Source organism: Piliocolobus tephrosceles, chromosome X, assembly GCF_002776525.5.
Source record: "Piliocolobus tephrosceles isolate RC106 chromosome X, ASM277652v3, whole genome shotgun sequence".
Classification (NCBI taxonomy): Eukaryota; Metazoa; Chordata; class Mammalia; order Primates; family Cercopithecidae; genus Piliocolobus; species Piliocolobus tephrosceles.
Genome location: NC_045455.1, coordinates 72021966 through 72045088, shown reverse-complemented (window position 1 = coordinate 72045088; position 23123 = coordinate 72021966). Strand labels below are relative to the sequence as shown.

The 23123-nt window shown below is 41.8% G+C and overlaps 2 protein-coding genes across 5 annotated transcripts in view; one reads left to right on the top strand and one right to left on the bottom strand.

The window, feature by feature from the left end:
* NUFIP1 (nuclear FMR1 interacting protein 1) overlaps positions 1–1644 on the bottom strand; it is a 53462-nt gene extending 51818 nt beyond the window's left edge. The window contains exon 1 of the mRNA XM_023187332.1: positions 1185–1644. Coding sequence (XP_023043100.1) covers positions 1185–1596 — 412 coding nt within the window. The 5' untranslated portion in view covers positions 1597–1644. The remainder of the gene's footprint in view (positions 1–1184) is intronic.
* Positions 1645–1690: 46 nt separating this feature from the next.
* Positions 1691–23123, top strand: part of GPALPP1 (GPALPP motifs containing 1) — a 42180-nt gene continuing 20747 nt past the window's right edge. Inside the window, exons 1-5 of one of the 4 annotated variants that reach the window (XM_023187328.2) lie at positions 1728–1903; positions 15802–16015; positions 18392–18524; positions 20279–20389; positions 22895–22979. In XM_023187328.2, the coding sequence (XP_023043096.1) occupies positions 15802–16015; positions 18392–18524; positions 20279–20389; positions 22895–22979 (543 nt within the window). In that variant the 5' untranslated portion in view covers positions 1728–1903. Of the gene's footprint in view, positions 1904–5023; positions 5240–15801; positions 16016–18391; positions 18525–20278; positions 20390–22894; positions 22980–23123 lie in introns of those variants that run through there. The other 3 variants (XM_023187331.1, XM_023187329.2, XM_023187330.3) reach the window with 3 other exon arrangements.

Sequence of the window (23123 nt, the reverse complement as noted above, 5' to 3'; positions counted from 1 at the left end):
AGATCTAGAATCCAACTACTTCTCACCATCCTTTGGGCTTCACCTTGGTCCAAGTCTCCAGTGTCTCTCATTTAGACAAGTAATTACAATAGCTTCCTAACCGGTTTCTCTTTCAGTCAGTTCCCACCAACAGACACATTAATCCTCTAAAGTAAATCAGATCATGTCAATCCCCTGTACTACCCACTTCACAACAGTAAAAGTCAAAGTCCCACGATCTATAAAGACATACCAGGTCTTACCCTCTTCCCCTATCTTCTACAATTATACTCCAGACTCAGTCCTCTGTAGCCATGCTGGTTCCCATTTTGATGTATAGCTTCTAAGCCTCAAGGCCTTTGCACTTGCAGTTCCTTCTGCCTATACCCCTATTCTCCCAGATGTATGCACGGCTGTGATCCCTCACCTCCCTGAAGTCTTCGCTCATATGTCACCTTTCTTATGACTAACAATGATATTTAAAATTGCACTACCCGGCCGGGAGCGGTGGCTCACGCCTGTAATCCCAACACTCTGGGAGGCCGAAACGGGCGGATGCCTGAGCTCAGGAGTTCGAGACAGGCCTGGCCAACACGGCACAACCCCATCTCTACTAAAAATATAAAAAATTAGCCAGGCGTGGTGGCGCGGGCCTGTAGTCCACCGAGACTTGCCTGAACCCGGCAGAGGTTGCAGTGAGCGTCTCTGCAGAGATTGCATAGGCTGGAGTGAAGTAGATCGCGCTACTCTTCACTCCAGCCCGGGCGACAGAGGCACTCTGTCTCCAAAAAAGAAAACAAAAAGAAAAGAAAACCCTTCACTACTTACCATTCTTCTTTGTTTTATCTCTCTCCACTGCACTCTTAACCTTCTAATGCACAATATTTTGTTTATTGTTTGTCTTCCTACACAAGAGAGATATTAATATTAAGCTCCATAATATTTTTTGTATGTTCTGCTCACTGCTATATACCTAAATTCTGGTACATAGTTGGAATTCAATAAACAACTGCTAAATGGAATTAACAGGCAACAGGAAAACATTCTAATCAGATATATTTTGAGATACTAATGACCAGACTCCAAGAGCGCAGAGGCAAGGCAGAGTGGAGAGAGCAAACGGAGAGATGTATGCACGGCTGAGGGGAGAGGAAAGAACGGGGAAAAAAAGTAAAGGGGTCGACCCACGTGGAAAAATAGCCTACCTGGAGGGTTGAAGGACTTCTGAGGCCGAGGAAACCTATCAGAAGACTGTCTCCAATACCATGATGTCGAAGCGTGGAAATTCCAAGGCTGGCCGTTGGGTTGAGGCTGAGAATCAAGAGGGGACTGGGCGTCGAAAGGGGGTTGCGCCCCAGGAAGAATCTGGGCGTCGAAGGGGGGCGGCGCCCCAGGAAGAGACTGGGCCTCAACGGGGGGCTGCGACTCAGAGGAAGGTTTTGACCCGGCTGCGGGAAGCGAGGACGTAATTGGTGGTGGCGGAGGCGGCAGCATTGCCCAGAACACCCAGCTGTCCCGTGGCGGGGCAGTGTCGCTCAGGGGCCCTAACGTGGGAGTCAGCTCGGGAGACGCACGCCACCCGGTTGGAGTCACGAAATCACTAGCCGGCTCAGCCATACCACCCGCTGGGTCCAGCGTCTAGCACGCTACTGTGGAGCAAGCATTAGGCGTCACTTCCTTTACTGCGTACTACGCAGCTCAGCCAACCACAGGCTTTACGTCATTGGTCGGCGTCGGGAAACCTTCCATTCTTTGCTGCTGATCGCGGGATTCCATTTGGGTAGGTTTGACGTTCGTGGATAGACTCGTATCTGTGACCAGTGTCAGCCACCGCGGATGGCAAGAGACCTAATCGGACCGGCCCTGCCGCCCGGCTTCAAGGCCCGTGGAACAGCGGAGGACGAAGAGCGGGACCCGAGCCCTGGTAAGCGGCGGCGTCTCCGCTGCCCTCCAGGCCCATCTACCCGCTCCCTGGCCCGGCCCTGCTAGCTGAAGAAAGTCGGAGGCCTAGGAGGGCTGAGGAGTGGGGAGTGGGCGCGGCCCGACCCGAGAGAACTTTTCTTCTCAAACGGTAGCAGTGGGGAGGAGGCTGGGGGACCCTCCTAGAAACCGAGCTTTTGCGTGGTTTGGCTTCGTGATGATAATACATTCTCATTTAGCGCTTAATAAGAGCTGCAGGCTGCCCTAACTGACTGATACCCATTCAGTCATTTAAGCCGTATAAGGAAAAGACTATTTTCCCATGTTGCAAATGGGTACGCCCAAGCCCATGCCAGCGTCTAGATCGTACTGCTAGCAAGTGATGGAGCGCGACTTAGAAGGAAGCGTTTCTCCTAACCTCTGTGCCATATTGCCTTCTGATTTACAAGAACCTTGTAGATCCTGTTCTCTCCAGCCCCCGACCTGCTTTCCTTTCCTCTCGTTCTGTTATTGCATCTGACACATCAGCCCAATACTCAATCCAGCCTGAGTTGCTGCGCAGTTCCTTAACGCTCTAGGCTTCTGGGCTTCCTCTGGTCGCATTTCTCTCTCGGTTTTTTTTTTTTTGTTTTTGTTTTTTGAGACGGAGTCTCGCTCTGTCGCCCAGGCTGGAGTGCAGTGGCGCGATCTCAGCTCACTGCAAGCTCCGCCTCCCGGGTTCACGCCATTCTCCTGCCTCAGCCTCCCCAGTAGCTGGGACTACAGGCGCCCGCCACCGCGCCCGGCTATTTTTTTTTTTTTTTTTGTATTTTTTAGTAGAGACGGGGTTTCACCGCGTTAGCCAGGATGGTCTCGATCTCCTGACCTCGTGATCCACCCGTCTCGGCCTCCCAAAGTGCTGGGATTACAGGCTTGAGCCACCGCGCCCGGCCCTCTGGTCGCATTTCTAAACATAACTGACAAACATCTCCCTGTCCTTCAAGGCCCAACTTAAATGTCACACCAATAAAACCTTTCCAAATTCCCCAAAGCATTGTCACGCCTTTCTTTTTGCCCTCGGGTTTTTTCCTAATTACATTGCATATTTAGTACACTATATTTGAATGATTTGTCGACATAATCTGTCTTCACCACTACACTATGGTCTTCTACCCGAACACGCAACAGGCACTTTGTATATACGAAGCGAATGCTTCTCAGATTCCGCCATGCATACCTATCTGCTTTAATGTTTATTCACATTTGTGGACTAGCACCACAACCCAGTTGGAGAAGAGTAAAGCTGAAAGAGTAGCCCTGCCATTTCTGAATCTAATTTTTCTTCTTGGTCTTCCCAGAGGTCATGTTTCTACTACAGGCCCCTTTACAATCTAATTTCTGTTATAACCATTTTGAAAATTATGCTTTCCAGCCCGGCGAGGTGGCACAAGCCTGTAATCTCAGCACTTTGGGAAGCCAAGGCGGGCGGATCACTTGAACTCAGGAGTTCGAGACCAGACTGGCCAACGTGGTGAAACCCCATCTCTACTAAAAGTACAAACATTAGCCGGACGTGGTGGCAGGCGCCTGTAATCCCAGCTACTCGGGAGGCTGAGGCAGGAGAATCGCTTGAACCCAGGAGGCGGAGGTTGCAGTGAGCCAAGAGCGCCACTGCACTCCAGCCTGGGCGACCGAACGAGAGTCTCAAAAAAAAATAAAAGTAAAAATAAAAAATTATGCGTTCCTGTAGGAGATAGCTTTAAAAATAAAATAAAATAAGGCCAGGCTCAGTGGCTAACGCCTGTGATCTAGCGCTTTGGGAGGCTGAGGTGGGCGGATCATGAGGTTAGGAGTGTCACTTGTACCTGGGAGGCAACATGGCCAACATGGTGAAACCCCATCTCTACTAGACATAGCTGGGCGTGGTGGCATGCACCTATAATCCCAGCTACTCAGGAGGCTGAGGCAGGAGAATCGCTTGAACCTGGAGGCAGAGGTTGCAATGAGCTGAGATCATGCCATTGCACTCCAGCCTGGGCAACAGAGCGAGACTCTGTCTCAAAAAAAGTAAATAAAATAAAAAATAATGATTTTATTTTAGCAAGAAAAGTTCCATTCGACCAAGGTTGAAGAAAGGTGTGGTCAACCAATTTAGCTAGTTGGGTTCCTATGTGTATGTTGTTGCTGGTTCACCACATTCCCTGAAATTTTTTTTTTTTTTTTTTTTTGAGACGGGGGCTCACTCTGTTGCCCAGGCTGGAGTGCAATGGCACAATCCCACCTCACTGCAACCTCCACCTCCCGGGTTCAAACAATTCTCCTGCCTCAACTTTCTGAGTACCTGAGATTACAGGCGCAGGCCACTGCGCCCAACTAATTTTGTATTTGTAGTAGAGAGGGGGTTTCCCCATGTTGGCCAAGCTGATCTCCAACTCCTGACCTCAGGCGATCCGCCCACCCCAGCTTCCCAAAGTGCTGGGATTATAGGCATGAGCTGCCACACCCGGCCCATATTCCCTGATTTTAAACCAAGGCAGGATTTGCAGATAAGCAACCACCAACTCCTGCATAGATAATTGTTATGGTTTACTTCCATCATTCTCCCAGCTTTTATGTCAAGTACATCTTTCTTTGTCTGCTCTCTTCTGTTTCTTTTGTGTGTTAATTCTCCACTTCCCCCAGCACTTAATGCCGTGCATGTGTAATATTTGTATTGCCCTCTACTTGAAGGAGTTGCATTACAACCTGCCTAGCACATAAAAGATTCTAGGGCCAGGCGCAGTGGCTCACACCTGTAATCCCAGCACTTTGGGAGGCCAGCGCCGATGGATCTCGGGGTGAGATCAAAATTATTCCGGCCAACATGGTGAAACACCGTCTCTACTAAAAATACAAAAATTAGCCAGGCATGGTGGCATGTACTTGTAGTCCCAGCTACTCTGGAGGCTGAGGCAGGAGAATGACTTGAACCCAGGAGGCGGAGGTTGCAGTGAGCCGAGATTGCGCCACTGCACTCCAGCCTGGCGACAGAGTGAGACTCCGTCTCAAAAAAAAAAAAAAATTCTTCGTATATATTTGTTGAATGACTGCTCTTCGTCAAGCACAGTGTCTTACACATAGTGTCATTTTTAACGCATAATCCCCCCTGCTATAATTCCATTCCCTTCATAACCTTCTAGATGGCTGAACCTAAAACAGTTGCCAAAAAATCTTCACATATCATTTTTATTTCATCTATCTGGATTTTTAAGAAGTTTGCCAGTACCAATGGCTTTCACATCCACTGTATCCCACCATAGAAGCTGCACTTGGACCATCTTTCAGTTACTACCGGCATCACCACCCCTCCTACAACCAAAGGGTAACTGCATGTTTTCTCTTTGGTAACTGGCTTCCTTTCTTGGTACTGTATTACTTTTTGAGATTCATTGATGTAGATTAACATTATTATAGATTGTTGAAGTTCATAATCTGGTCTTTAAACAAATAGAATTATTATAGGTTGTTTCTTTACATTGCTATATAGTCATCCATTGGATGAATGTTCTGCAATCTATCCATTTTACATTGGATGGACATTTGAGTAATTTCCATTTGGAGGCTGTTATAAAACGTGCTGCTCTGCGTTGTAGTATATGTCTTATGGTAGATACTCCTACCTTCCAAAGTCACCAAAGTTGTCAGCATGTATGAGAATTCTAGTTGTTCCACATTCGAATAGTTTTTTCTTTTAAATCCGGTGGTTTGTAGCAATATCTCATGGTAGTTTTAATTTGTATTTCCCTGGTGACAAATGAAATTGACCACCTTTTCATGTGTTATTTGACCATATGGATACATGCTGTATTCGGTCTTTTGCTTATTTTTCCATTGAGTTGTCTGTCTTCATATTGATTTATAGAGTTCTTTTCATAGTCTGAATATGAGTCATTTTCCAGATAGGTGTATCAGAAATATCTTATGTAATTCTGTGGTTGTTTTTTCACTCATGTTGATATGTTTTGATTAACGTAAGTTTTTAATTTTAATATATTCTGACTTTTAATTTTCTTCTTTTATGGTAGAATTTTTTGCACCCTATTTAAGGTATCTTGCCCACCCCAAGGTTATAAAGCTGTTCTATGTTTTTTTCTAAAAGCATTATTGTTTCAGCTTTCACATTTATATTTGCAATTCATCTGGAATTGACGTTTGTGTGTGGTGTGAGATAGGGATGAAAATTTTTTGCCCCTGTAAGGGTATCCTGGCACCATTTATTGAATAGACCATCCTTTCTCCACTATCACCTTCCATCAGGCAACCATATATATGCATCTAGTTTTTTTCTCGTTTATTCTGGTAAAATATACATACCTATCATATTAGCCATTTGTAAGCATATAGTTCAGTGGCACTTAGGTACAGTCACATTGTTGTGCAGTCATCACCACCATCCATCTCTTAGAACTATTTTCACCTTCAAAACTAAAACCTATACCCATTAAACAATAATTTTCCATTCTCCCCTCTCCCCTAGTCCCTGGTAACCACCATCTACTTTCTTTTTCTGTTAATTGGACTCTTCTAGGTACTTCCTTTAATGGAATCATACAGTACTTGTCCTTTGGTTACTGGCTTATTTCACTTAGCATGATTTCTTCGAGCTTCACTTATTGTAGCACGTTAGAATTTCTTTTTAAGACTCAACAATATTCCATATAAGTATATACTGTACAGACTACATTTTGTTTATTCTTCTGTTGCTGGACCCTTGGGTAGCTATGTATGCTATTGTGAATAATGCTGTTATGAACATGGGTGTACAAATAATCTGTTCAAGTCCCTGCTTTCATTTCTTTTGGTCGTATACCCAGAAATGAGATTGCTGGACCATGTGGTAATTCTACAACATTTTGAGAGGCCGGGCATGGTGACTCATATCTGTAATCCCAGCACTTTGGGAGGCCGAGGCAGGTGGATCACCTGAGGTCAGGAGGTCAAGACCAGCCTGGCCAACACGGTGAAAGCTCCTCTGTACTAAAAATACAAAAATTAGCCAAGTGTGATGGCTTGCACCTGTAGTCCCAGCTCCTGGGGAGACTAAGGCATGAGAATCACTTGTACCTGGGAGGCAGAGATTGCAGTGAGCCAAGATCACGCCACTGCACTCCAGCCTAGGCGACAGAGCGAGACTCTGTCTCAAAAAAAAAAAAAAAACAACAGTTTGAGAAACTAGCATACTGTTGTCTACAGCAGCTGCACCATTTTATGTTCCCACTAGCAGTGTACAAGGGTCTCAGTTTCTCCACACCCTCCCATTGCTTGTTAATTTGTTTGTCTTTTTTTTTTGTAATAGTCATCCTAATGGGTATGAAGTGGTATCTCATTGCTTTGATTGGCATTTCCTTAACAGTTAGTGATGTTGAGCACCTTTTCATGTGCTTATTGGCTTGTGCATCTAGTTTTAAGAAACTTGGGCCAGGTATGGTTGTTTAACTCTTATAATCCCAGCACTTTGGGAAGCTGAGGCAGACAGATTCTTGATCCCATGAGTTCAAGACCAGCCTGGGCAACATGGCAAAACCCCATCTCTACAAAAAATACAGGTAGTGCATGCCTGTAGTCCCAGCTACTTGGGAGGCTGAGGTGGGAGGATCGCATGAGCCCAGGAGTTGGAGGTTGTAGTAAGCCACGATCATGCCACGGCACTCCAGCCTGGATGACAGAGTGAGACCCTGTCTCAATAAAAAAAAAAAAAAAAAAAAGGAAAAAAGAAAGAAGCTTGAATTTAAAGTCTAATTTCTAAAAAAAAATGCTCTCTCTCCAATGCCTCACATTTCTAATTATCTAACGATATATATGATGTGATATTCTGAACACTGACCCTACGTCAACAACAACAACAAAAACACGAATAAGTAATTTCAAGAATACTTTTATTAAGAAGAAAACCATGTATTTTAGAAAACTGTGTGACTGTGTTTATCACATGAGGAGGCCCATAACACCTGAATCCCAAGATTAAGTTTTGCACCGAGCTCTGAAAACTAGCAAAATGAATGAAACTAAGGGATGGGAGGGAACACTCTCACTGAGGGAACAACATGTATGAAGACTTTAAGGCAGGATGGGACATGATGGGCAGCAGGAACAGAGAAGACCATGTAACAGAAGCAGAGAAAGCGAGGGGTAGATGAAATCACTGCTGCTGCTGCTGCCTGGATGGCCACATTCTGGCAGGAAGGCAAATGGGGACTGGAGAGACCACATGAAGGACTTTGGTCTCTATTCCAAGAGCAACAGATGTCATTGAAGTTTTATTTTATTTTTTTACATTTACTCAAGTGTAATATGTATATAGATCCTTCCATGCTGCTAAATTAAATGGAACTTTTTCAGTCTTTCTCTTATTACTTAACAGTATTTTAAGATTACCTACTCCTCTTAAAACTCTCTTGCGGCTGGGCACGGTAGCTCACACCTGTAATCCTAGCACTTTTGGAGACTGAAGTGGGAGCATCTCTTGAGCCCAGAAGTTGGAGACCAGCCTGGGCTAGCAAGACCACGTCTCTACTAAAAAAATTTAAAAATTAGCTAGGTGTGGTGGTGCACACCTGTAGTCCCAGCTACTTGGGAGGTTGAGGTGGGAGGATCACTTAAGCCCAGGAGGCCAAGGCTGCAGAAAGATAGGATCATGCCACTGCACTCCAATCTGGACCACAGAGCAAGACCCCCTTTTTTTTTGCTCTTGTTGCCCAGGCTGGAGTGCAATGGTGCAATCTCAGCTCACCGCAACCTCCGCCTCTCGGGTTCAGGCTATTCTCCTGCCTCACCCTCCCAAGTAGCTGGGATTACAGGCTTGCGCCACCATGCCTGACTGATTTTGTATTTTTAGTAGAGACAGGGTTTCTCCATGTTGGTCAGGCTGGTCTCAAACTCCCGACCTCAGGTGATCCACCCGCCTTGGCCTCCCAAAGTGTTGGGATTACAGGCATGAGCCACAGCGCCCAGATGCAAGCCCCTATCTTTAAACACACACACACACACACACACACACACACACACACACCCCTTCTCTTCTGTCGGTTTCTGTGATACCATACTCCCCTCATTTTTATCTTCTCTTTGGGCAGCTCCTCTTCATCTCGAATAGTTTATCTTTGATTAAACCTTCAGGTGTTAAAGATTCTGAAAGCTGACTCCTAAGCTCTCTTTTTTTATATATATACTCTATTCTCTCTTTTAAGTGATGATATTCCCACTCATGGGGTAAAGGTTTTTATATAAGAACTTAGATGCTTATCTGACATCTTTGTTTAATGATTCCCAATGAGAGTTCCTATCAGAATCTTTAAAAAAGGATATGAACTTCTAAAACAAATCTTTCAATGTCCTGGGCAGTCTCTTCTTTCCCCCCCGTCAGAATTTTAATGTATTCCAAGTTCAGGAGCAAAGACTAAATTACCCCCTCAGTCCCTGGGACTGTCCCAATTTTAGCACTAAAAATGCCACATCCCAAGAAGCCTTTCAATCCCAAGCAAACCAGCACAGTTGGTCACCCTATTTCTGTCTTCTGTAGCAGTGCACCTTAAACTTGAACGTGTACATGGATTACCCAGAGATCTTGTTAAGATGCCAACTCTGATTCAGGTGATCTGGGTGAGGCCTGAGATTCTGCATTTCTGACAAGCTCCCAGCTGCTGCTGCTGCTGCTGGTCCTGCTATTGCCAAGACCACAGTGTTTGTGGTGAGGGGTGGGAGCACATGTGGCTTTCTTTATCTGCAGTTATTATGCTGGATTGTTTGCTGGTTTGCCCACTAAACCATGAGGAAAGGAACCACGTGCTAAGCCTCTGTAATCCCCAATACTAGCAGGGTACCCAGCACAAAGTGGGTACCCAGTAGATTCCTTTTGGCCAACTAGAGGACAGAGTAAAAATTCCTGGCCAGGCACAGTGGCTCATGCCTATAATCCCAGCACTTTGGGAGGCTAAGGTGGGAGGATCACTTGAGCCCAGGATGTCAAGAACAGCCTAGGCAACATAGTAAGACCTCATCTCTACTAAAAATTTAAAAGTTAGCCAGGTGTGGTAGCATGCGCATGCAGTCTCAACTACTCCGGGGGCTGAGGCAAGAGGATTGCTTGAGCCCAGGAGTTTGAGGTTGCAGTGAGCTGTGATGACACCACTGCACTCCAGTTTGAGAGTTAGAACAAGACCTTGTCTCAGAAAAAAAAAAAAAAAAAATTCCTTAAGAGGGGCCCAGGATTTATGGGGGTTGGGGAAGCCAGGACCTACACGAATGCAGCTAACCATAATCCTTTGTATGGAGTCTGGAAGAAGCCTAATGGCTGGTGGGGAAGGGGATTTTGTTTGTTTGTTTGTTTGTTTTGAGATAGAGTTTTGCTTTGTCACCCAGGCTGGAGTGCAGTGACACTATCTCAGCTCATTGCAAGCCCGCCTCCCGGGTTCATGCCATTCTCCTGCCCCAGCCTCCTGAGTAGCTGGAACTACAGGTGCCTGCCACCATGCCCAGCTAATTTTTGCATTTTTAGTAGAGATGGGGTTTCACCATGTTAGCCAGGCTAGTCTCGAATACCTGACCTTGGGTGATCCGCCCGCCTTGGTGGCCTCCCAAAGTGCTGGGATTACAGGCTTGAGCCACCTTGCCTGGCCTTTTTTTTTTTTTTTTTTTTTTTTTTTTTTTTTGTAAACAGAGTCTCAGTGTCACCGAGGCTGGAGTGCAGTGGCATGATCTCAGCTCACTGCAACCTCTGCTTCCTGGTTCAAGTGATTCTCCTGCATCAGCCTCGCAACTAGCTGAGATTACAGGCATGTGCCACCACACCTGGCTAATTTTTGTATTTTTAGTAGAGACGGGGTTTCGCCATGTTGGCCAGCCTGGTCCCAAACTCCTGGGCTCTAGTGATCCACCCGCCTCAGCCTCCCAAAGTGCTGGGATTACAGGCATGAGCCACTGTGCCCAGCCTCTTTTTTTTTTTTTTCAGTTTTTACAAATTGTGATAAAATACACATAACATGAAATTTACCATATTAACCATCTTTAAATGTACAGTTCAGTGGCATTAAATATATTCAGATGGTTGAGCAACTATTACCACCATATCCACATCTCTTTTCATCTTATAAAACAGAAAGAAACTCTGTACTCATTAAGCAATAACTCCTCATTCCCCCCTCCAGCTCCTGACAAGCACTGTTCTATTTTCCATCTCTATGAATTTGACTACTCTAAGTACATCATTTGAGTGGAATCATATAATATTTGTCTTTATTTTTTTGGACTGGCTTATTTGGACTGGCTTATTTGGACTTTTATTTGGACTGGCTTAGCATAATGTCCTTAAGGTTCATCCATGTTGTAGCAGGTGTCAGGATTACCTTCAAGTGAGGATTCCTGAATCCAGTCTGATATCTGCCCTGTGTTCCTCACATTCTGCTGTCCCAGAAAGATCTGACAAGCATGACCAGAGTAAAGAGGAGAGAGGGAGCACACAGATCTGAGATGGAACAAGTTAACTACATTTGAATACTCTGAAAATTGACTGCTGGGAAATGACCCTGAAGTTATGTCATTAGAAACCCTGGGGTGCAAATATTTTCTCAAGAGTGGTCCACACACTCCATATTCTGTTCTGTGGAAGCTGAGTGGAGCCTTGGCCATTTTGACTCTAACTCCAGTCTCCTTATCTGCAGTGACCTTCACTTCCATTAATTTCACCTACATTTGAAGCTGGAGTAGGGAGTCTACCCTACTCCAGCTCCAAAAACTTAAATTGAAATCTCATTCTCAGCAAGAACCCCTTATTCATTCATTGTTCCCACTCAAGTTACTCCTATTTCATTTGCTTTTTATTTATGTTTTTTAACCTCATTGAGCCTTTTATCCCTAAGTATTTCTATCCTTAAGCACTTCCATCTGAGAGGAGTGCTTACGTCCCTACTCCTGTTAGATGCCATGGTCCATCCATTCATCCACTCTCTTGCTGGTGCTCTCAACTGCTTTATCCCATTGGGTATTCTGCCAAACCCATCTAACGAAAGCCCAGCCCTGGATCAGTCCAAGTGTTTACCCCTTGTGAGCCTACAGCCAGGCTGCCTAGTGCTGCTAGAAGAAACCTCATGCCTCCACAAACTAATGCTGCTAAAAGTTAGCCTGTTCCCTAACTGGGTCCATAGGTCTGTCCAGTAATCTTCACAGGCTTCACCTCCCTTCTCTTCCCCAGTCTGCAACCATGGCTTTTTAAAACTTTCCCTTTCTTCTAAAATTGTATTTTTCTGTCTACTTCATTGAACAAGTAAATGCTATCATAAGAGAACTTCCTCAATTTTCTGTTACTATAGCTGAAAACTTTCCTGAATCCATGCCAAGCTTTTTGTCTGCCCTTTGGTAACAATGGAAGAGGTATACTGCTTCCTTCTAAAGCTAATTCTTCCATTTTTACTCTGACTCCCTTCCCTGTCCTTAGGGCTGCCTGCCCTTACTTAGCATTTAACCATAACATTCAAATCTTTCCCACCTTTGAAGAAAACTCTACTTCATATCGCCCTCTAGCTGCTCCTTTTTCTTTCTTACTGTCTCTGGGTCTTCTGTTTTCTCCTTAACCCATTGCATTTCTTCTCTCAGGAGTCCACTGAGACTCTCACCAATTCAAGGCTCCCTTTTCAGTCCTAGTCTTCCGTAACCTCACAGCAACATTTGGCCCCTCTTTCTATCCTCTCTTGGTTCCAACCATCCTGAACACCTTTCAATTTTCTAAATGTGGTGACTTTTGCTTTCAGGCTTTTGTAGATGCTTTTCTTTCTGCCCGGACTACTCTTCCTCCAGTCTCCACCTTCTTTGCCCAGCTAACTCAGGTCCCACCCCTACATCACTGCTTCTAGGAAACGTTCTTTAATGTTAACTGCCTACTGCCTATAAAAGATGGGTTAGGTGCCCCTTCTTTATATTTGCATGACTTAACCATGTCATGGGGTCAGCAAACTTTTCTTGTAAAGGACCAGATAGTAAATACAGTTGACCCTGTAGATCTGTGGGTTCTCAGTCTTCAGGTTCAACCAACTCTAGATTGAAAGTACGATATTCAAGGGATGTGGAACAAAGGCCATAGCCACAGATTTTGGTAGCTGCAAACTGGGGAGCTGGTCTTGGAACCAATCTCCTGAGAATACCAAGGGACAACTGTACTTTTGACTTTGCAGGTCAGTAGGCAAAATCAAGATTATTGTGAGAGTATGTGTATAACAAGAAGGAAGCAAACTTCACAAAATTTTATTGTTGCAATCCAAAACATAATCCCATATAATTTTTTTTGTAATACAGGTCTACTAATGAGAAGAATAGAATTGGTTTTGGGGGAGTAACATATCATTTCATCGGGGTTCAAGTTAGCGTTCCTAGTCATCAAAATCAGTTGCAGATGTTCATCTGTTAATGCTGATCTGTAATGAGATTTTATGTATTATACTGACTTCATTTTTTTGTATGCGTAATTCTGTGTGATATGAAAAGGGAAATAAAGTGAAATATAAGGAAGGCGTAACTCCTGTTCTCATGGAATTTATAATCTGTTTGGAAAATTATCATTGCAATAGGAGAGCCTCCTTAATGACGACAAGCATCACTGCTTTAGGAGAGATATGGAATAGTTCATTACATGTTCCCAAAATAGTTTTTTGAGATTATTCATAGTTCAGAAGGATATTTATCTATAAAAAAGTGAAGCCAGACATGTCCTTACTTTTATTAGGAGGTCTGTATTGTGGTGTATACTGACTGATACTTTTAATACTCTTCTCTTTTTTTTCTTTTTTTTTTTGAGACAGAGTCTTGCTGTCACCAGGTTAGAGTACAGTGGCATGATCTTGGCTCACAGCAACCTCCGCCTCCTGGGTTCAAGTGATTCTCCTGCCTCAGCCTTCTGAGTAGCTGGGACTACAAACACGCACCACTATGCCCAGCTAATTTTTGTTTTTTTAGTACCGACAGGGTTTCACCATGTTGGCCAGGATGGTCTCGATCTCTTTACCTTATGATCCGCCTGCCGCGGCCTCCCAAAGTGCTGGGATTACAGGCATGAGCCACCGTGCCTGGCCTCTTTTTTCTTTTTTATATCGCCATCTCAGTATTCTGTCATTTCATGATGAAATGGTTGTTTATTTTGACACAACTCAAATAGAAATTAATGGTACTATGTGCTAAATGTTACTTTTTTATACTATTTTTCCTGTGATTATTTTTAAAAGGCCAGGTTTTCTTAGATGAGTTTTATCTTCATCTCCTTATTATCTTTTTTAAAAATGCATACCCATTTGTTTCTTTAAAATCCAAGGCAATTTTTTAGTTGTAGTAGCACCAGGTGTGGTGGCTCATGCCTGTAATCCCAGTGCTTTGGGAGGCCAAGGCAGAAAGATCACTTGAGGCCAAGAGTTCAAGACTAAGTTGGACAACATAGTGAGACCCTGGTCTTAAAAAAATAAATAAAATAAAATTTAAAAATTATCTGTACATGGTGGCAGACACCTGTAGTCCTAGCCATGCAGGAGGCTGAGATGGGAGTATCGCTTGAGTGCAGGAGTTCAAGGTTACAGTGAGCCATAATCAGATCACTGCTTTCTAACCCAGAAAACAGAGCAAGACCCCATCACTAAATAAATAAATGAGTGAATGAATACATAAATAAATAAAATGTACGTATGTATGTTATAATACCAAGAACAGCACATATTTAGACCATATTACACATCTAATTGCTTAAAATATATAAAACAGTAATAAAATTTTTTCTTGATACACACCTATCCAAAATTGGCCAATAGTATACAACTGATACATTACATTGATAGCAGTCACATATAAGAAGAGAAAGAAGCAGAAGAGGAAAAAACATATCTTCCCTCTTTAATGTACTTAGAATCAAGAAGATGAAAAGAGACAATCACTCCTATGGGGCCACATTATTCATTGAGGTTAGAGGTCACATATAGTCTCTATTTATAATTGGGGAACACTTACATACTAAGACATTAAGTCTTCTTCAGGAAACCCTAAACAGCAGTTGGAGACAGGAATCCCATCCATGATGTTTGATGTTTTCCTCTTTTTGCTGTAACGCAGCATGCCTTAGTTACTCTTTTCTAAAGCGTGTTATGTACCTGTTCTATAGTAATGCACCAAGAGAGATAGGAAAAAAAATTTTTTAATAGGCTGGTGATTCCAAAACTACCCTTAGTTTCTCCCCTGAGCTTTATACTGTGATAATGTTTGGCTGTGTCCCCACCCAAATCTCATCTTGAATTGTAGTTTCCATAATTCCTACATGTTGTGGGAGGGACCTGGTGGGAGGTAATTGAATCACTGTGGTGGTTACTCTCATGCTGTTCTTGGGATAGTGAGTGAGTTCTCATGAGATCTGATAGTTTTACAAGTTTTCCCCCTTTCTCTCCACACTTCTCCTTCCTCCTACCATGTGAAGAAGGATGTGTTTGCTTCCCCTTCCACCATAATTGTAAGTTTCCTGAGGCCTCCGCAACCATCCTGAGCTGTGGGTCAATTAAACCTCTTTCCTTTGTAAATTACTCAGTCTCAGGTATTTCTTCATAGCAGCGTGAGAACGGACTTACACACCCTATACACCCTAGTATGCCCAAGTACCACTGATAGCACCACCTACATTTTTAAGGCTGTATGAAACTTAAAATGTGAAAAACAAACTCTCAACTCTCCCTTCCCAGCCTTCTCCATATTAGAGAATAGCATGCCATCCACCTGCCTAGCTAGTCAGGCAGAAAACCTAAGACCTATCCTTGGTTCCTTTTTTTTTCTTCTCACCTCTAACATCCAAACCATTAGCAGTCCTCTTTGCCCTTCCATCAGAGTATGTTGCAAATCAAACCTTTTTTTCTTCTTTTTTTTTTTTTTTAGATGGAGTCTCGCTCTGTCACCCAGGCTGCTGTGCAATGGCATGATCTCGGCTCACTGCAACCTCCACTGCCGGGGTTCAAGCAATTCACCTGCCTCAGCCTCCCGAGTAGCTGGGATTACAGACGCACGCCACCACGCCCAGCTAATTTTGTGTTTTTAGTAGAGACAGGGTTTCACCATGTTGCCCAGGCTGGTCCCGAACTCCTGACCTCAGGTGATCCACCCACCTCGGCCTCCCAAAGTGCTGGGATTACAGGCGTGAGCCACCACACCTGGCCAAACCATTTTTTATCAGCTTTCTAATGCATATCCCCTGTTGCTGATCTCTCTTGTCTATTGTCCATAAGCAGACAGTTTTTTTGTTTGTTTGTTTGGTAATTCGTATCATGTCTTTCCTGACCCACAACCTCCCAATGACTGCCTGTTATAATTAAAAAAACAAACTCCTGCTGGATGTGGTGGTGCATGCCTGTAGTCCCAGGTACTCAGGAAGCTGAGGCAGGAGGATCGCTTGAGTCCAGGAGTTCTGGGCTATAGTACGCTATGCCATCTGGTGTCCACGCTAAGTTCAACATCTGTATGGTGACCTCCGGGAGTAAAGGACCACCAGATTGCCCTAAGGAAGGGTGAACCAGCCCGGGTCGGAAACAAAGCATGTGAAAACTCTCATGCTGGTCAGCAATGGGATCGCACCCATGAATAGCCGCTGCACTCCAACCTGGACAACACAGTGAGATCTTGCCTCTTAGGGAAAGGGAACAGAAAATGGAAAGGGAAAAGGAAGTCCAAACTCCTTATTGTAGCCTATACTAGCATTTATTGAGCACTTGCTGTATGCCAAAGACTTTGTTATGTGCTTTGCATATATTAACTGATGTAATCTTCACAACAGTCCTGTGAGGTTGACACTATTATTAACCTTATTTTACAAAGCAAGAGTGTAATAGGAAGGTTAAGTAACTTATCCAAATCACACAGCTAGTAAGTGGCCAACCTGGAATTCAAAGCACAGAGTCTGACTCCAAAGCATAGGGTCTGGCCCCTCTATACCATCCAACTCAATCTTGTCATTTTGCTTTTCTTAAGCCACACTGGCCTTTTTCTCCCTCAAGCACATCAGGCTTGCTCCCTGCATAGGAGTTTTGCACTGGCTGTTCCTCTGTCCATAGCGTCTGTCATTTCATCATTTAAGTCTCCACTCAGATATCTTTTTCTCAGAGAGATTTTTGCCTTACCACTGTCTTTAAAGTTACTCTCCCACATATACAGTGTCACCTTTTTCCTATTTTCATAGCAGCACTTACAATATCTGAATTGATCTTAATTCTTTTAATGTTTGTTTCTTTGTAAGTATTTACTTAATAACTGCTGTTGGATGGATGGTTGCTGACTATTGAATATTGGCTAGTGTAGTGGTTAAGGATACAGGCTTTGAAATCAGATTCCTGGGTTCATATCCCAGTCCCACTCTTTAGTTGTATGAAGTTAGGCAAGTCACTTACCAATTCTCTGCCTCAGTTTCTTCATCTGTAAAATAGAAATAATACCTCCCTCATAGGATTGTTATCGGAATTAAATAGAATGTTTATGTCTCTTAAAACAATTCATAACACCTAAGAACTCAAACCATGTTATTTGGTTTTTATTTATTACACTTAAGTTTTTGTAGCAACAAATATTACTATTATTATAATATTGAATGAATGGCATACCCAGAATACTCTTTGGAAAGTCATGTTTCCAGGCCCTCCTCCGGGCCAACTGGGTCAGAATATCTGAGAAAAGGGCCCGTGAATCTTTAAAAATATATATGTATATTTTAGGGAATCTGATAAATATCCAACCTTGGGAACTATGACAGTAGCCTTTTAGCATCACTATTTAGGATCAACCTGGACAGTTATGTCTATGTGACATCATCAGTGACATCATGACACTGCAGTGACACCATGCAGTAATTTGTAATTTTGCTGAGATGTAAAGTGAGAGCAAGTCATCCTGATAAGTGGACCAAGAAGATCCTTACCACTTTCCCAAACATCCCCATTACAGTGCAGCCTCATTCTCTTCCCTGTATTTCTGTTGGCAAGCAGTAAAACTTAGAGTGACTCTAATTTTATTTCTGCTTGGAAAATCATCTCAAAAAGAAAACTAACCAAGAAATATGGGGATGCCAGGAAAGATTTTTTTTTTTTAAAGTAGTGATTCTACCTTAAACTGTCTGTAAGAAAAAAAAAATCATGAAGCCGGTTTTTTTTGTTTTTTGTTTTTGGCAGGTGTACCAACCAATGCAAAAACTGCACATTATCAAGGAAATTACATGCTATTGCTATAAGTTCAGGTTTATAAGTTCAGATATTAACAAAGCTTTTGTGAATCTCATGAAAGAGATTGTGTAAGACATAATTTCTGCCTTCCTAGAGCTGGAAAGACAAAACCACCATACACAAAACAGGAAGTGAAATTAAAGCGAATAATAAATGATAGACAGCCAGTGCTGTTTATTTCAGAAAAGAAAGTGAAAATATCAGCTAGAAGGGTTCACTGAAACAGCAGTGGCTAGTGATGACAAACAACAAATCTTCTTTAGTTGCAGGACCAGCTCTGCCCCCTAATTATAAAAGCAGTAGTTCAGATTCATCAGACAGCGATGAAGACAGTAGTTCTTTGTACGAAGAAGGAAATCAAGAATCTGAAGAAGATGACACTGCTCCAACTGCAAGGTCAGTCATTTAATTAAATTAAATGATAGACCAAACTTCAGAGCTAGTATAAGTTGGCTGGAACAGATAACTAATAAGGGGATATCAAATTTCCATTTATACAGCACAGGGGGAAATCATTTTGTATGGCATTTCATCCTGAACTGTACCTTTTACAAAGAAATTTATTCTAGTAGGGTGCAGCTATAGAGATATCTAGAATTTCAATATATATATTTTTTTTCCCTGAGGGGCTCACTCTGGAGCACACACTGGGGTGAAGTGGCATGATCTTGGCTCACTGCAGCCTCTGCCTTCCAAGCTCAAGTGATCCTCCCACCTCAGTCTCCTGAGAAGCTGGGACCACAGGCGCCCAGCAAATTTTTGTATTTTTTGTAGTTTTTTTGGTATTTTTTGTAGAGATGGGGTTTCATCATGTTGCTCAGGCTGGTCTCAAACTCCTGGACTCAAGTGATCTGCCTGCCTCAGCCTCACAGTGCTGGGATTATAAGCATGAGCCATTATAAACACCAGCCAATAAAATTCCTACATAAAGGATTTTTCTTAAGATGTCATTGAAGTGACGAAGTAGGCTACATAAACCATAGAATTTCTTCTTCAAATTATATATGCGGTATATGTTTTCTTTAAATAAACTAATGATTTCTTCTTTTTCTTTTTTTTTTTTGAGACAAACTCTCGCTCTGTAGCCCAGACTGGAATCCGGTGGCATGATCTCGGCTCACTGTAGCCTCTGCCTCCTAAGTTCAAGTGATTCTCCTGTCTCAGCCTTCCAAGCAGCTGGAACTACAGGCATGTGTCACCATACCTGGCTAATTTTTGTATTTTTTAGTAGAGACAGAGTTTCACCATGTTGGCCAGGCTAGTCTTGAACTCCTGACCCCAAGTGATCCGCCTGCCTCGGCCTCCCAAGGTGCTGGGATTACAGGCGTGAGCCATCGCACCCAGCTGAATGATTTTCTTCTAATCTAGCCTTACATATGGGTCTATGTAAATGAGAAGTCAAATCTTTATTTATTATTGAGTAACAAGCTTTTTTTAAATTCATTTTAAATATTATCAGGTGGAAATAGCAACTTAAACCCCTTCCTTAAATGAGAATAAAAGTCACAGTCACAAACTTTTTACTTAGAAACATCTGACCAATAGACTTTGAAACTTCATTGAGGGGAATCTTTAATACCACAGAAAATATAGAATAGTGATATATTACTGCTCTAAAGAAATAACCAATCTGTATTTTAGGCCAAAAATAAATTCCAGGAAAAGACTAGTTACGAACTATTGTCATAGGCCGGGTGCAGTGGCTCACGCCTGTAATCACAACACTTTGGAAAGCCAACATGCGCAGCTCACTTGAGGTCAGGAGTTTGAGACCAGCCTGGCCAACATGGTGAAACCCCGTCTCTACTAAAAGGATACAAAAATTAACTGGGCGTGGTGGTACTTGCCTGTAATCCCAGCTACCTGGGAAGCTGAGGCAGGAGAATTGCTTGAACCTAGGAGTGGGAGGTTCCAGTGAGCCAATATCATGCCACTGCACTCCAGCCTGGCCAACAGGGCAAGACTTCCTCTCAAAAAATAAAAAATAAAAATAAAAAGAACTATCATAGTATCCAGTTTTTATTTGGCAAGATTAATTTATTGTTGCAGTGTTTATACAACTAGATTTAATGCTTTTATAAAAAAATTAAAGTGTTTTTGTGAAAAAAATTTTGATATATATGCATAAAGTTATACTACTGTGCTTTCAGAAAACAGAGGAAAAATCAGGATAAGGATGATGATGATGATGATGATGATGATGGGTTTTTTGGACCAGCCCTTCCTCCTGGATTTAAAAAGCAGGATGATTCTCCTCCAAGGTGATAATGTGTAATATTTTAGGCTAGTCTTTCTTTAAATATTTTAGCTAAGGAATCTTTAATGAATTAAAGAATTGTCTGAAATTATGTTTTAACTGAAATATTTATATAACATTTTGAAATGGGTCATTCATAGGGAAAAGAAGTTGTTTCCTATAATAAAAATAATTATTTACATGTTTATGACACTTTCATAGTTTACAGAAAACTTCCACATCTGTTATTTGATATTCACAAAAGTGTTTTGTGGTAACAGGGTGGATCATCCCTCTCCCCACTTTATAAACAGATAAGGTCACACACACATAGTAGCAGACCTGGGGCTAGAATCTTGATGTTCTGACTTTTAATTCAGTTATTTTCTTAATTATTTATCAGTGGAAGAAACATCCCCATATGCCATATTAGACAATTGGACTAACTTCTCTGAATGTCAAATTTGTTATCTGTAAGCTAGGATAACAGCATGTACTTTACAGAATTGTTCTGATGATTGAGGTTTCATAGTTGTATCCTAGACTTTGTGTGTATGTGTGTGTGTGTTTAATTTATATGGAGCCTGGCACAGAGTAAGTATAGAGTAAATATTTATTCCTGTCTTCTTCCCAGAATTGTAAAATTTTTAAATGCCAAATATAAGATTGCACGTTGAATTGTTTATACTTCATAATACTGTATACCAATATGCAAGAACAAGCAGAAAAGGCTGTTTATTTTATATTCAAAGTTTATAATCACATTTGGCAGCTTCTAACTTCTATTAACTTTGGTTGTCTTAGATATACAGAGATAGGCAATCTACAGACCCCAAACTAAAAATGATTTTTACATTTTTGAGAGTAGCTAAAAAAACGACAACAGATATGCCACAGAGAGCTACGTGTGGCTCTCAAAGCCTAAGAGTTACTATCTAGCCCTTTATAGAAAGTTTGCTGACCCCTAGGATGTAACATTCCTTTTAAGAAAACATATTACTTAAATGTATAGCAATTTTTTTTTTCTTGAGAGTATTATTTTGGCAATAATAAAATACATGTGTAAAATAAACAGCTGGTATTACATATTGGAGTTATAAACCTTTGATAGTATCATAACATGCCATGGTTATATTCCTTTACTGTGTTTTAAGATTTTATATACTGGTAATTTTATTACCACCAATCCCCTGAGGCCAGAAAGTTAAGTTTTAATTGCATTTGTAGATTGCTAAAAATTGTACTCAGAAAAAATCTATCCTGTACTCATAGCTTATAAATGATACCTAATTTTATCTTTTTAACAGTGCCAAACTTCCCTGTCTTTCATAAGCAAATTGTTCTGCTCAAAGAAGTTTCATGAATCAAGACGAGATTATTAAATGGTCAGGATGGGAGCCCAGACTTTCTGACTGTCAGTACTGTTTTTTCCCCTGCCAGGATGCCTGTCTGTGGGGTTCTAATAGAACATGGTGCAACCTGGAAATTTTAGCTTAGGACTTCATTACCATCTGGGTTGGTAACACTGGCACAGTGACAACTATGGAAAAAACATTGGTACAAAAGCAAGGATGAAGAATCTTAAAAGTATGAAAGAGGGTATTTTTTTATTATTTTTATCTTTTTAATTTTTTCCTTCATAAAGTAAGGCTGTCTCTTTTTAAGACCCAGTATTCAGGCAAGTCTCTCTTCTGAAGTGATGACAATTGCCTCATTATGTGGCAGTAGGGCAGCTGGAAAGAAAATGCACTTTGACATCAAGTAGACCAGGGTTTGAACTCTAGCTCAGCCACTTACTAATTGTGTTAATCTTGGACATGATTTTGCTCATCTTAAAAGTGGAGTGACTTACACTGACCAGGATTGTTTTAAGGAAATCAATGCACTGCTTGAAATGTGGTTAGCACAGTACCTTTTTCCCTTTCTATGCATCTTAATGAACTAGCTGCATACTTCTACAGTTCCACATCATTACTGTACTATCACGTGAGAACAATGTATAGATTTTTAATACTGCCATGTTATATAGACCACAGATTGCTGACATGGTCTGCACATGCTATATATGTCCTTAGAGGAACTCGATTTCTACTTTGGCAGTTCTGACCATAATTATAATGCCCCTAAGGTATCTTTCACTGGAAGGGAATCTCAAAACTGAAGGAAAGCCAAGGCACAAAATAAAAAAAGACCATCACAGATTTTAGTACAATTTTTTTAAAACATTGCCATTTTTATTTAATATAGTTCTTTTTAGGAAGTGTGCATATGCCAGTGTCACAAAGATTGAGAATTACTGACTTAGTCTCTGATTATTGACTAACAAGTAGAAAATTCAAATGTGAAAATTAGGTTTTTAAAAGACATCTAGCAGAAAGATACTAGGTAATACTAGTAAAAATAAAGTGTTAAATAAAATTCTTATTTTCAACATTTGTTACCATCTGGCTTTATTATTTTTGTGAACTTTTATTCTGAAAACTGCTTTTTAAAGTCAGGGAGAATGACAAAAGTACATTTTATTTTTCAGGCCCATAATAGGTCCTGCATTGCCACCTGGTTTCATTAAATCTACACAGAAAAGTGACAAGGGCAGAGATGATCCAGGACAACAGGTATCATCATCCCATTTCAACTTTAAGGTCTGGAAAGTTTTCATTGAAAGAATAAGATGTATTGTAACAAACTCTAAACTTAATGCATACTGTTTCTACAATCACTGGACTCAACTGTAATGTAAGACTCAGTTATATTCAGAT